The 13,110-nt window shown below is 47.3% G+C and overlaps 1 protein-coding gene across 1 annotated transcript in view; it reads right to left on the reverse strand.

The window, feature by feature from the left end:
• The window catches only part of SLC7A1 (solute carrier family 7 member 1), an 85,537-nt gene that overhangs the window by 25,019 nt on the left and 47,408 nt on the right, over window positions 1-13,110 (reverse strand). Inside the window, exons 4-5 of the mRNA XM_004384153.2 lie at window positions 4,325-4,708; window positions 40-198 (exon numbers count right to left, since the gene is read on the reverse strand). Of these exons, the coding sequence (XP_004384210.1) occupies window positions 40-198; window positions 4,325-4,694 (529 nt within the window). The 5' untranslated portion in view covers window positions 4,695-4,708. The remainder of the gene's footprint in view (window positions 1-39; window positions 199-4,324; window positions 4,709-13,110) is intronic.

The following is a 13,110-nucleotide window of genomic DNA, read 5'->3' on the forward strand; positions in this document are numbered from 1 at the left end:
CATCATTCCAACCCGATCTTTTTGAGTGTGCTGCTTTACCTGTTAAAATGAGAATGATAATCACAGCAAATATGTCGGGGTTTTCGGCCAGCACCCCAGGGGCATTCAGGGCCATATGTGTCCGCGAGAACTCCCCGATGGGTCTCCCTATCAGCTCATCAAATGTCGCACTCCAGGCCCTGGCCACACTCGACGTACCTGTCACAAAACAGAAGCATCACAGGACATAAAAGGAAAATTATGAATTTGTTTTTGTCATCATGCTCGATGTTGACAGCATCCAGGCAGAGATCACCCACAATAGCCTGATCACCATACGCTAAGATAGCAACCCCACAGGACAAAGTAGAACTGCCCCATAGGGTCTCCAAGGCCGTAATCTTTATGGAAGCAGACTGTCACATCTTTCTCCTGCGGAGTGGCTGGTGGGTTCGAACTACCGACCTTTTGGTTAGCAGCCAAGCACTTAACCACTGCACCACCAGAGCGCCTGTTGCTAACACAGAAGCAGGGGTCAATTAGCATTTCGAGGGAGGTGGAAAGTACGCAAAGGCCTCTAGGGCATGAAAGAAACGAACATCACAACTCAATATATACCTGCATACCGTGGACTTCAAATATAGATAACTGAATAAAGGTTTACAAAACAATAGTTACCCTTATCACCCCATCCGAGAAGCATTCTGATAGTATCTAGTCAATTCTACTATTTCATTTTATTAGAAAAAGGAATACTGGTGGCAACCCACTAAACTGATTTCACAATCCACTCAAGGGTCGCAACTAGGACTTTGAGAACCATTGTTCAGTAAACGGCCTTTCCCAAGAATCCCCTTTCCCAAGAATCCCCTGGTAACACAGTTGATGGGGCCTGCCTCGCTGTGAACACTGCTCTCCAGGAAGAAGAAGACCGGGAGACCCCGCAGAGGTGCCTTCACACTCGGGGACAGACGCCTGCATCACTGCCTCTGCCACGCAGCATCAGAATGGGGGTCCACACAACCTGATACACACCAGAGCACCCAGCAGCAAACCCGGCCCAGCTCACCCCATTACTCCAAACCTCAGCCAGCCCTCCAGCCCTCCACCCACCCCTGACCCGGAAGAAATACAAAGGGAGGTAGCACCAAAAATGCCAACAAAAGTGGTCTGCTCTTTTAAAAAAAAATCTGAAAAAAGGCAATGTTTTTCTAGTTTTTTTCTATTTTTTCCAAGAAACATTGCTAAATTCCCAATATTAGCATAAAAAAAAATACCCATTTCCTTTGAACTGATTCCAACTCAAAGCAACCCCATGTGACAGAGTAGAACTGCCCCACTGGGTTTTCTAGGCTGTGATCTTTATGGAAGCAGATCACCTGGTCTTTCTCCCTTGAAGTCACTGGGTTAGCAGCCACATGCTTAACTGCTTGAGCCACCAGATCTCCTTAATATTAGCATATAGTACTGTCCTTTATTTTCAAAGTTGGCCTTGCCACTGACTGTGAACTGACTTAGCCACAGAATTTAACCAGAGTGGACTGCACAGAGATTCAATTAAGGGATTTGGACTTGTGATAAATATTTTCCCAGGAACTCAAAACTTTAACCATGTTTCTTAACCCTGAGCAGCCAGCCGATTAGGAGTTCTGTCCATTAGGGCAGTGATGCAAAGAATACTATGTCTCAGGGACTGTGAACAGGCCCTGTCTCTCTGTCCTCCAGCCCCAAACCACAGCCCATTTCTGAATAACGGCTGTGAAAACAAACACGTCTGATGGCCACCCTGCTCTTCCCAGTAGCTAAGGCTGGGAATAAATTCCAGTAACGTGTGTACTCGACTAAGAAGAGCAAACAGCACTCTGGCACGGAATCGTGTGTTTGCGGGTCTGAAGGCAGGGGGCACTTCCTGCTCCATGTTTTCTCTGAGGCCCACGTAAAGCCTCTGAAAACGTAACGGTCCATTTAAAACAGCTACATCCCCACTGACAGACTTCAGTGTGGGAGAGTCATTTGTGGCTACAAGTTCTGATGTCTCACCGAAAAAACAAAACAATGATGAATTTTATTTTAGACGAGTGAGCTATGTGGGCTCTCAGCAGAAGGAGAAAAGAAAAAGGTGTCCTCAGAGAGCCTGAGCTGGAGTCCTCGGCCAGTTGGGGCCCACCCACCACAGAGCTGAGGCCCACCCACCATAGAGCTGAGGCCAGCACAAAGCCCATGGGAGGTGGGGTTCCGAGGCTGTGAGGGTCTGAGCCCGCAGCGCACACCACCCAAGTAAGATCCCCAGGGCCAGTGGGCTCTGAAGTGATCTGTCCCCTCCGTACCTCAACTTACTAAATCTTACTGTTTCTTGATAACAGTACAAAAAGCTTGCTAAAAAATAATTTAAATGTTCAGAAGCCATTTGTATTTCTACTCTTATGAACTGGCCATTCATATCCTTTAGTTAAGGAACCCTGGTGGCGCTGTGGTTAAGTATTCGCCTGCTAAACGTAAGGTCAGAGGTTCGAACCCACCAGCCACTCCACAGGAGGAAGATGTCGCAGTCTGCTCCCGTAAAGATTACAGCCTTGGAGACCTTATGGGGCAGTTCTACTCTGTCCTATAGGGTCGCTATGAGTTGGAATCGACTTTATGGCAACAGGTTTGCTTTATATATTTTATATATATATACACACACATATATGTATATGATGTATATTTGTATATATATATATATACAGTGTGTGTGTTTTGTTTGTTGTTTTTCCTGCTAAGGCCCAGCGTTGGTAAGGATGCTCGGAGTTGACTGCTCTCATATACGGCCCCAGCAGTATATGCATCACAGTTAACAGATGCTTTCTAAGACGAATACCCTTCGATCTAGATATTCTGCCTCTTAGACTCAGTTTTAAAGAAAAAATCATAGCTATGCCCAAAGGCTTACCTATAATAACCCTTTATAACAACAACAACACAACTGGAGACCATCTAAATACCCCACAAGGACACTTACTAATGTTATGGATTGAACTGTGCCTCCCCCAGATATGTGTTGTAAACCTCCATGCTTGTAGTTATAATCCCATTTGGGAATGGGTTGTTTCTGTTATGTGTTAATGAGGCAGGATTCATGTAGGCTGTGTGTCTTGAGTCAATCCTTTACAAGACATAAAAGGAGCAGATTAAGGAAGCAGAGATGTGGAAGACAAATGCCAAGCCACATGAAGACCTCCAAGGAGCCAGGGAACAGAAGCTGAAGAAACAAGGACCTTCCCCTAGAGATGGCAGAGAGTGAAAGCCTTCCCCTAGAGCCGGTGCCCTGAAGAGGGACTTCTAGCTCCTAAACTGTCAAAAAATAAACTTCTGTTTGTTAAAGCCACCCACTTGTGGTATTTGTTATAACAGCACTAGATAACTAAGACATCCAATAAGTCACAGTATGTACATAAACTGATATAATAGTATGCCACCAGGTGGAATATGACTATGAAAAAAATGATATAAGATAACTTTATTACATATTGCTTTGTAAATAGAGATATACTGTAAAAAACAAGTAGGCATTAACATTCACAGGTATTAACAACGGCTATTATGAAGACAGAGATGGTCTCGTTCCTTGTTGCATCCCTCATACCTAGTATAAAGCCTAGCTCAACAAATATTTGTTGAAAGAAATGAATGAATGAGAAAATTATTCCTTGTCAGACTGGGCAATTTCTACTTTCTCTTTGTGCTTTTCTAGATTTCCCAAATTTTTCAGGATCAGTGGTGTACTTACTCTAATAATCTGAAAACAATACTAAAAGAAATTTATGCATTTTTTAACCAATTGGAAACACTCTCCCAGTTCAATGTCTCCCACGTTAGCAAGAGTGACAGCCTTGTTGGCCTGGCTTAGCTCCCACTTTACCATTAAAAACAAGGGCACAGACAAAAAGAAAAAAAACCAAGCCGAACGGGCGGCCATCAAGTCAACCCTGACTCATGGCGACCCCACGAGAGTAAAATCGTGCTCCACAGTGTTTTCAATAGCCAATTGTTTGGAAGTAGACTGCTAGGCCTTTCTTCTGAAGTGCCTCTGGGTGGATTCAAACTGCCAGCCTTTGGGTTAGCAGCCAAGTGCTTCACTGTTTCTGCCACCCAGAAACATGCACAGACCGGAGGGAGCTTAATCACCGCAGCAACGCCCATAAAAAGGAAGAGAAAACAATTTACAGCGGTCAGGCTAGACGGGAGGTCCTGGAGAGACCGACCTGAGGTCTAGCTGAGGAAGCAGTGGGACCCCTGCCCACAGTGTGACGTGGAGCAGAGAGAAGGCCGGTGGCAAGGCGCCCGCTCCAGGCCTGCTGGGACTCACCGATGATGTAGGACAGGATTAAGTTCCAGCCCGTGATGAAGGCCCAGAGCTCGCCCACGGTGACGTAGCTGTAGAGGTAGGCCGAGCCCGTCTTGGGCACCCGAGCGCCAAACTCGCCGTAGCACAGGCCGGCCAGCACGGAGGCCAGCGCAGCGATGAGGAAGGAGATGACAATGGCGGGGCCGGCGTCCTCGCGGGCCACAGCCCCGGCCAGGACGTAGACGCCGGCGCCCAGCGTGCTCCCCACACCGAGAGCCACCAGGTCAAAGGTGTTGAGGCAGCGGGACAGCCGGCTCTCCTCCCGGCTACAGTCCACCACCTTCCGGCGCAGCATCTGCTGGCCAAGGCTGCATAACCTTTTGGACCCCATGTTGCGGCTCAAATCTGTCGGCAAGAAAGAAGAAAAGCAGGTCATTACTGTCATCTGTCTCACCCACTCGCCTTGTCTTATCACATTGTTGCCCCACAGGCAGGAGTGAAGCGCTTCAGAGACACTCATGGCTGCGATGCTGCGCATCTCCGATGTCCATGATCGGGTGTCAGAAAGACTCCCACATACAGTGACTTCTCCAGTCCTGCAGAAACACCCAAACCAAAAACCGAACCAGTTGTTGGTGAGTCAACTCCGATTCATGCGGACCCCGCAGAGTAGATCTGTGCTCCACAGGGTTTTCAGTGGCTGAGTTCTCAGAAGTACAGTGGTTCCAACCCAACAGCTGATCCTCAGAAGAAAGATGAGGCAGTCTGCTTCCAGATTACAGCCTTAAAAACCCTATGGGGCAGTTCTACTCGGTCCTATAGGGTCGCTATGAGTCGGGATCAAATCGACGGCAATGGGTTTGGTTTAGTTTTTGGAATCTTTACGGGAGCAGATTACCAGGTCTTTCTCCTGCAGAGTTGCTGGGTGGGTTAAAACAGCCAACCTTTCAGTTAGCAGCCCAGCACTTAACCGTTGTGCCACCAGGGCTCCCAGAATTGAAAAATTAAACAAATAGATGACAGATGGTGGGAGCCAGGTTTCTGTTGGAGTGGGAGGTTACAGACAAGCGAGGGGAGGAGGCTGGAATGGCCCATGTGGCGATAGATTAGAGTCAGGGACATCAGCATGAGATCACGTTTAGCTTCATAGAGACTCAGACGGTGAGATGGTTAACTTCATGTGTCACTAGGCTGTGCGGTCCAGTGGTTTGGTCCAACACTAGTCTAGATGTTGCTGTGAAGGTATTTTGTTGATGTGGTTAACATTTACAATCAGTTGACTTTAAGGAAATTACCCTCCATAATGTGAATGGAGGAGACCTGGTGGCGCACTGGTGAAGCACTCCCCTGATAACTGAAAGGTCGGAGGTTCGAACTCCCAGCCACTCCACGGAAGACAGATGTGGCAGTCTGCTTCTGTAAAGATTTACAGCCTTGGAAACCCTATGGGGCAGTTCTGCTCTCTCCTACAGGGTTGCCATAAGTCGCAATCAACTCAATGGCAACGGGCTTGTTTTTCTGTTTGGTGCCCCACTAGTGTGAAATGTGAACGGTGAACTGGTGTGGGGTATATGAAAACTCTCTACGCTGTCTCTGCAATTGTTCTGTAAATCTGAAACTGTTCTGAACAGCTGTCCTTTCAGCTACTGAGGCGTAAAAATACCAGTTTTTCTTTTTTCATCTTCATCAATTGACATTTACTGACCTAACTTAGCTGCAATTAAGTCACTAGTAAAACAAAATAGTCTGAATGGAGAATGTTCTTGCTGGGTGCCACCGAGTCAATTCTGACTCATAGTGACCCCATGGGACAGAGTAGCGCTGCCCCATAAGGTTTGCAAGGCTGTATCTTTACAGGAGCAGATCATCAGCTCTTTCTCCCACCTAGCTTCTGGGGGGTTCAAACCACTGCCCTTTTGGTTAGCAGCCAAGCACTTAACCGTTGTTCCACCAGAGCTGCCAGATGGAGATTACAGGTTCTGAAAAGTCCATACTAACTGCCTAAAACACTTCACTGCCCACCCATAATGTTTCAGCCTCCAATCACTCAGATTTTGCCTACATTGGAGTCTGGAGGAACCTCGGGCAGTCCTTTATGTATCTTATCTGACAGGCCAAGAGAAGGGAAAAATCTCAAGAGCCATACAATTTTAGCTAGAATGGGGAGTAAAAACCATCAGACCCAATCCCCTCATTATACAGATGAGGAGAAAATAGCTCAAAGAACAAAGCGTCCAAAAAGTTCACGGAGCCACTTAGGCGCAGGCTGGGCCTGAGTGGGGCATACTGACTCCTGATCTCCCCTCTGGCATTACAGGTGGGTCGGAAATGATATCACCGCATAGCAAGGTGGGGAGGAAGCGGGGAGGAAACGAGCCGGAAATGAGGAAAAGCATTATTTGTGGAACAGGAGCTGAGTGGAAAAATCACTGACAAGAGAGTTCAATAAGAGAATAAAGGAATATGTGATGCAAACGAGCTGCACAGACACGAAGATCAATGGCTTCCTGATTTGTTTTCAGCAACATAATGGCAGGTTTCCAAACGGGAACGGGCCAGGAGCAGATTCTGAGGCGCCTCCTCCAAGGAAGGCAGCAATACCCAGGGTCCCGGCAGGAGTTCTGTGTGGGATTTTGGAGGAAGAGGAAGAAAGGTAGACAAGGACCTGGGACACCTGGGCTAGGGTGAGGTCCAGCACTCTCCACCAGTGACCTGGGGCCCAAGGTGTCATTTCTCCCAGGACTGCCTTTTGTAGGGTTTTTGCTTCTTTAACTTGATTTACTCAAGTCAAACTGCGAATCATCACACCACAGCATTAGCGAACAAATCGTGTGGATAATAAAAAGTTCAAAGGGAAGATGCAACATTTCAACACAAGCCTTGGCAGAAAAGGCTGTGCTTTTGGCGGGGGGAGGGGTTTGCAAAAAAATGCTTCTCAACTTAATTTGCAGGGAAAGGTGGGTGTTTTAAAAAAAAACAGATCAGTTGCCACTGAGTCGACTCAGATTCACGTTGTGTCAGAGTAGGACCATGCTCCACAGGGTTTTCAATGGCTGGTTTTTCAGAAGTAGATGGCCAGGCTTCGCTGGGAAGACTCGAACGTCCAACCTTTCTGTTAGCAGCTGAGCTCAAGTGGGGTGTGAAAACTCCTTAGTGCTTGCACTGTTTTTTAATTTGCTTGAGAAAGGGGACTGATGGATAGATTTAGAAAGAGAACATGCTTACCTGCTCTCATCCTCTTTTTATTTGGGGTGGGGGGAGTTGGCAGGGAATAATAAGCTGATTCTCTCACCAAAACAATGAAAGCCAGGCGCAAGACAAAGGCATACTGTTAAACAGCATTCCCCCGCAAGTTTCAGAGTAAAGAGACCGAGGCCCTTTCTCCAGAGGGTGCTGTTGATTTTATCAGGACCAAAAGCTGCAAGCGTGCCCACGCGGGGATTCCTGGGAGGGGACTGTGCCCCAGACACACACTGGGAGCAGATCGCTGAGCCGTCTGAGGAGACCACCCACCTGTACCTGCACAGCCGGAAAGTGTGTGTGTGCGCGCGCGCGCGCGCGTGCACGCATGTGTGCCAGAGAAAGCCACGCTGGAAAGACTTCAGCACCATCTTCAAGTCAAAAAAACAAAAAAAACAAACCTGTTGCTGTCGAATTGATTCCAACTCATAGCAACCCTAAAGGACAGAGTAGAACTGCCCCAGAGGATTTCCAAGGCCGTCATCTTTACAGAAGCAGATTGCTACACCTTTCTTCCGAGGAGCAACTGGTGGTTTCAAACCGCCAACCTTTCAGTTAGCAGGCGAGTGTTTAACCACTGTGCCACCAGGGCTCCTTGGATTCAAGGCAAAGGGGGTAGGTTATTAAATACCATAAATTTAGATACTGCAATGGGTTTAAGCATAATATGAAAAGAGAATTCTTTGGTTAGACAACCGCGGCTGCACAGATGAACTTCATGATTTTTAAACAGGTACATGGTGGCCCATTTTCTTCAGGAATCTTTCCTGCTCCAGAACACAAGCCCTGAAGGAAAGCACACCGTGTATCATGGGGCGCAGAGGGACTCTGGCTGGAAATTAACTTCCCATTCGTTTTACCTTTGTTTCTTCTTAAGTATTGCTTGCTAAGGAGAGGGAAAGCTCAATTCCTTTGGAAAACTGTTGTTGGGTGCTGCTGCATAAGGTTTCCTAGGCTGTCATCTTTACGGGAGCAGATCACCAGGTCTTCCTCCCATGGAGCCGCTGGGTGAATCAGAACCACCGACCTTTCAGTTAGCAGCCGAGCACTTAACCACTGTGCCACCAGGGCTCCCGTGGAAGATACTGGAACAAAAATGCAGCCGACTGCTGCTGAGGGGCCCAGAGCTGATGATTTGGAGAACATGAATGTCAAGTTAGGTGTTCACTCCTACTTCCCAGGGTAGGAGAAAATGAGACAATCACTAACAATCTATTCTCTGGGTTTATTTTTTAGAAAAAACATTTCTATCTTCTTAGAAGTAATGCCAAAACCTTCTCCAAGCAGCACTGTCCATCAATATTTTCTACACACTGACCACCTCTCCCGGTTCACTTACATTCATGCGAGGATTCCAAAGCCGTTCATTCAACTATCACTGACAGTAAGAGAGACTTCTCTGAGCAAAACGAATCTCACCACGCCAACCACAGCAATGCCAGGTTTATACAGGCTTCCTGCTGTTGGGTTTTACGCAGAAAGCTGCCGGAATACTTTGACAGCATTATCTGGAAATGAGGTTATCTTTTCCTGTGGGGAGGAATTTCTGCAATGATAAACACCTACTTTTATTTGAGGCTTTGACAGAAATCTTGCAACAGCAGGACTGGCTGCTCCCTAGTCTTGCTCCCTACTCGTCTTACTCCCTACTCACTTACCAGTAAAGAACACTCACCTTGGGGGGCATCCTTTTTTTTATTCTAGAGATCACTAAGTCACAACAGGTGTTGAATGGTCCATTGTGATTTCAGAGGTAAAGACGTTCACAAAGCTCCGTTTTAACGCTTTCTGATAAAGGTGGGAAGGTGTGCAAGGTATCAATTTTTCATCCGCAAATTTAATCGCTAATTCCAGCATTGAAAAGTCCACCTTAATGGCTTAAGGGAGGGACGGGAGGGGAAGGGGTCAGAAGCAAGTTCAGAAACGCCATCCTTTGAAGAAAATCCTAACACTGAAATCTTTCCCCTAAGTCAACGCGTTTAGCTTTTCCTTCAAGTGACCTTCGGAATGTCCCAGGCCCCACATGGCCTGTTCTCAGCAGGCATATGGCGGGAGCCATCTGTGATAAAATCCGTCTTTCCCACAGGAGTCAGACTGTGGTCACATCTGTACTAGGCCAGAAAAAGTACTGTTTTGTAGGGTGGTAGACGTCCCTGGGTGGCACCAACGGGGTGCGCTCAGCTACTAACTGAAAGGTTGGCAGTTCAAACCCACCCATTGTTTCCATGAAAAAAAAAAGGCCTGGCAATCTACTTCTGTAAAGATTACAGCCAAGAAAATCCTTTGAGGGAGTTCTCCATAATACATAGGGAATCAACTGAATGGCAATGGGTTTGGCTTTTATTTTTTTGGGGGTGGTAGCATGATGGGATACAACTAATGGGTGGCACACATAGTCAATTAAGTCAGTCTGCTTCCCTCAAGCACCAGCAGCTGACCCACCAGCCTGTAGGTGGCCAACCAGAGGTACTTGGCAGGTGCCAGCCCTGGTGGCACAACAGTTAAGCGCTTGGCTGCTAACTGAAAGGTCAGCAGTTCAAACTCACCTAGCGGCTCTGCGGGAGACAGACCTGGTGATCAAAGTGTTCCTGTGAAGATTACAGCCTAGAAAACCCTATGGGGCAGTTCTACTCTGTCACATGGGGTCGCTATGAGTCAGAATCAACTCGACAGCACCCAATAACCCAATAACATGCAGCTAACAGGGAAGGGAGCAGAACATTTATGACTGAGTGCTCTGGGCCCAGAGCTGGCTGGGAGATCCACAAAAGAGCATGATAAGATGTTAACATCGTAGGAGAAGAGAAGAAGACTTGGTGACAAGGAGCAAACCTGCGCTGCAGGAAGTGACATCAACGCAGGCTCCGCTTCCCCCAGATGTTAGGAGGCCCAGGTGCAAGGACGTAAATGCAAAAACAATCAGTGTTGATGGGACTGGCATACACTGAAGACGGGACCCTCAGAGGGAGGCGCGGCATGCTGACGGGAGGTGAGGAAATGACAGAGCTAGGTGAGGTCTCATGAAGGGGTGCAGATCAGTCAAGGGCACATAACAGGCGGAAAGAGACAAAGGACAGAAAAGGAAAATGACAATGGTCAGTGGGCATAAGCCTATCAACCCATTGCCACTGAGTGGATTCCGACTCATAGCGACCCTGCAGACAGCAGAACTGCCTCATGTGGTTTTCTAGACTCATCTTTACAGAAGCAGACTGCCAGATCTTTCTCCTGAGGAGCGGCTTGGTGGACTCAAACCGCCCACCTTTCAGTTAGCAGTTGAGCGCTTTAACCACAGCACCACCAAGGCTTCTTATCGCCACATTACCCTTTGATAATCCGTTGCCGTCAAGTTGATTCCGACTCACAGCAACCCTATAGGACAGAACAGAACTGCCCCATATGGTTTCCAGGGAGCACCTGGTGGATTCGAACTGCCAATCTCCTGGTTAGCAGCCGTAGCTCTTAACCACTACGCCACATTAGTAGGCGTCAATTCCTCATGCTCATTTCTTTCTTTTAAATCTCTATTAGCAATTTGTCAGCTGCCTCTGCCCCACAGAAGCAGAGCAGACTACCCGGATCAGCTCAGGGTTCCAGTCACTGGGGCCTTCTCTCACTGAGGCTCTGCCACAGCTTCTGCTGACACCATCTCCCAAACCAGACTTGGTCTTCTCAACATTGTTAACACACATCAAGGGATGACATAAAAAGTGAGGAGACAGTGGAAGAACCATTAAGTACATCTTCACAGAACCAGACAAAACCTCAGAAGTGGTTCCTCCCGAAGCCAGCAGGATGTGATGAAAGAGCACTTCCGGCTGTGAAGGGGCCAGACGCTACAGCCTCATGCGCTGCTACTGTTAGCTGCTGGTGAGGCGGCCCCGACCTATGGCGACCCCCAGCACAATGGAATGAAACGCCGCCTGGTCCTGCGCCATCCCCACGGTCTGCTGCGGATCGGACCATTGTGATCCATAGGGCTTTCACTGGCTGATTTTCAGAAGCAGATCGTCAGGCCTTTCTTCCTAGTCGATCTTCGTCTGGAAACTCTGCTGAAAACTGTTCGGCATCATAGCAACATGCAAGCCTCCACAGACAGACAGGTGGCGGCTGCGCATGAGGTGCATTGGCCAGGAATTGCACCTGAGTTTCCCTCATGAAAGGCAAGAACCCTACCACAGAACCACCACTGCTCCCGCCTTTGCATAGAGACACCTTAGGACAAAAACATGTATTCTATCAGGAGCTCAGTGTTCCTTTGACACTTGCCTTCCGATCAGGCTACTTTTGCAGTATAGAAGGAAAACGTTCTTTTCTAACTCAGTATTCGGTTCACAACAAGGTGAAAATAAGTGATCTACAAACAGCAGGGGGCAGGACCAAAGAGAGAGTCCCTGCTGTTTCTCAAGTACAATTTGGATTAACTAGAACATATAAACGGAGAAATCGTCCCCCCTACGGAGCTAGGTGCTTTCATAAAGTGGGCTTTATAGGAACTGCGAGCATTTCACTTGGGCCTTGAAGACTTATAGAATCAGCTCTCAAATCTCAGTTGAGGAAAAAAATGTGTTCTTACAGTAAAACCTGCAAAAGCTGGAACCTGTGTAAGGCGGAAACATGTCAGAGAAGGAAAATTCAAATATTTTCCACTAATAGAGAGCGACGGAAAAGTGGCAAGACTGCACTCTGCCAAAGGTGAAAAACTTGCCAGAGCCGGAAAAACTTGCCAGAGTTCCGGCTCTCACAGGTGTCACTGTATAAAGTTCCCCTAAGATTCCCTGGTTAGCTCAGCTGCTAACTGAAAGGTTGGCGGTTGGAACCCATCCAGTGGCTCTGAGGGAGAAAGACCTGGTGACCTGCTCCCATAAAGATTATGGCCTAGGAAATCCTATGCGGCAGCTCTACTCTGCCACATGGGGTCGCTACGAGTTGGAATGGGCTGGACGACACCGAGCGACAATAACAAGATGAGAGTTCAGAATTACTACAAGAACACTGGCCCTTTCTTTCTCTAGGCATCTAAAGTACGCTGAAGGGTAAATTTGGCTCCGACTAGAAATGTACTCTTTCAAAAAGCACAAGGAGAACTAACAATGGGAACTAGGGCAGGGCAGGGGACTCCATGCAAAACTGATTTAATTTTCATTCAACATTCACAGACTGGGAATTTTCCAGTCACTCACTCACTCACTCACTCAACAAACCTTTTAACAAAAACACTCAGGCAGTTCACGGCTTTACAGCAAGTCTGGGGCACCTTGGTCCTCGAACTCCTGTAAATTTTCACCCCTTCCCCAGTCTTCCCACCATTGCAAACAATTTTGTGAAAAAACATGGAATTTCTAGAGAATTCAGTGGTTCAAAGGCGACAAGGACATAGTGAACGTAGTTAATATCACTGACGTGTACATGGAAAAATGGTTGAAATATTTTGTTCCATGTATTTCACCATAATACATATTTTTTTAATTAAAAAAAAAAAAAAAGTAGACAAGGAAAAGAAACCGGGAAAATCAGGGACAGCTACAGGAATTAAGCCTGTGAACAGACTCCTGGTGAACTGGGGT

This window comes from Trichechus manatus, unplaced genomic scaffold (assembly GCF_000243295.1).
Source record: "Trichechus manatus latirostris isolate Lorelei unplaced genomic scaffold, TriManLat1.0 scaffold00118, whole genome shotgun sequence".
Lineage (NCBI taxonomy): Eukaryota > Metazoa > Chordata > Mammalia > Sirenia > Trichechidae > Trichechus > Trichechus manatus.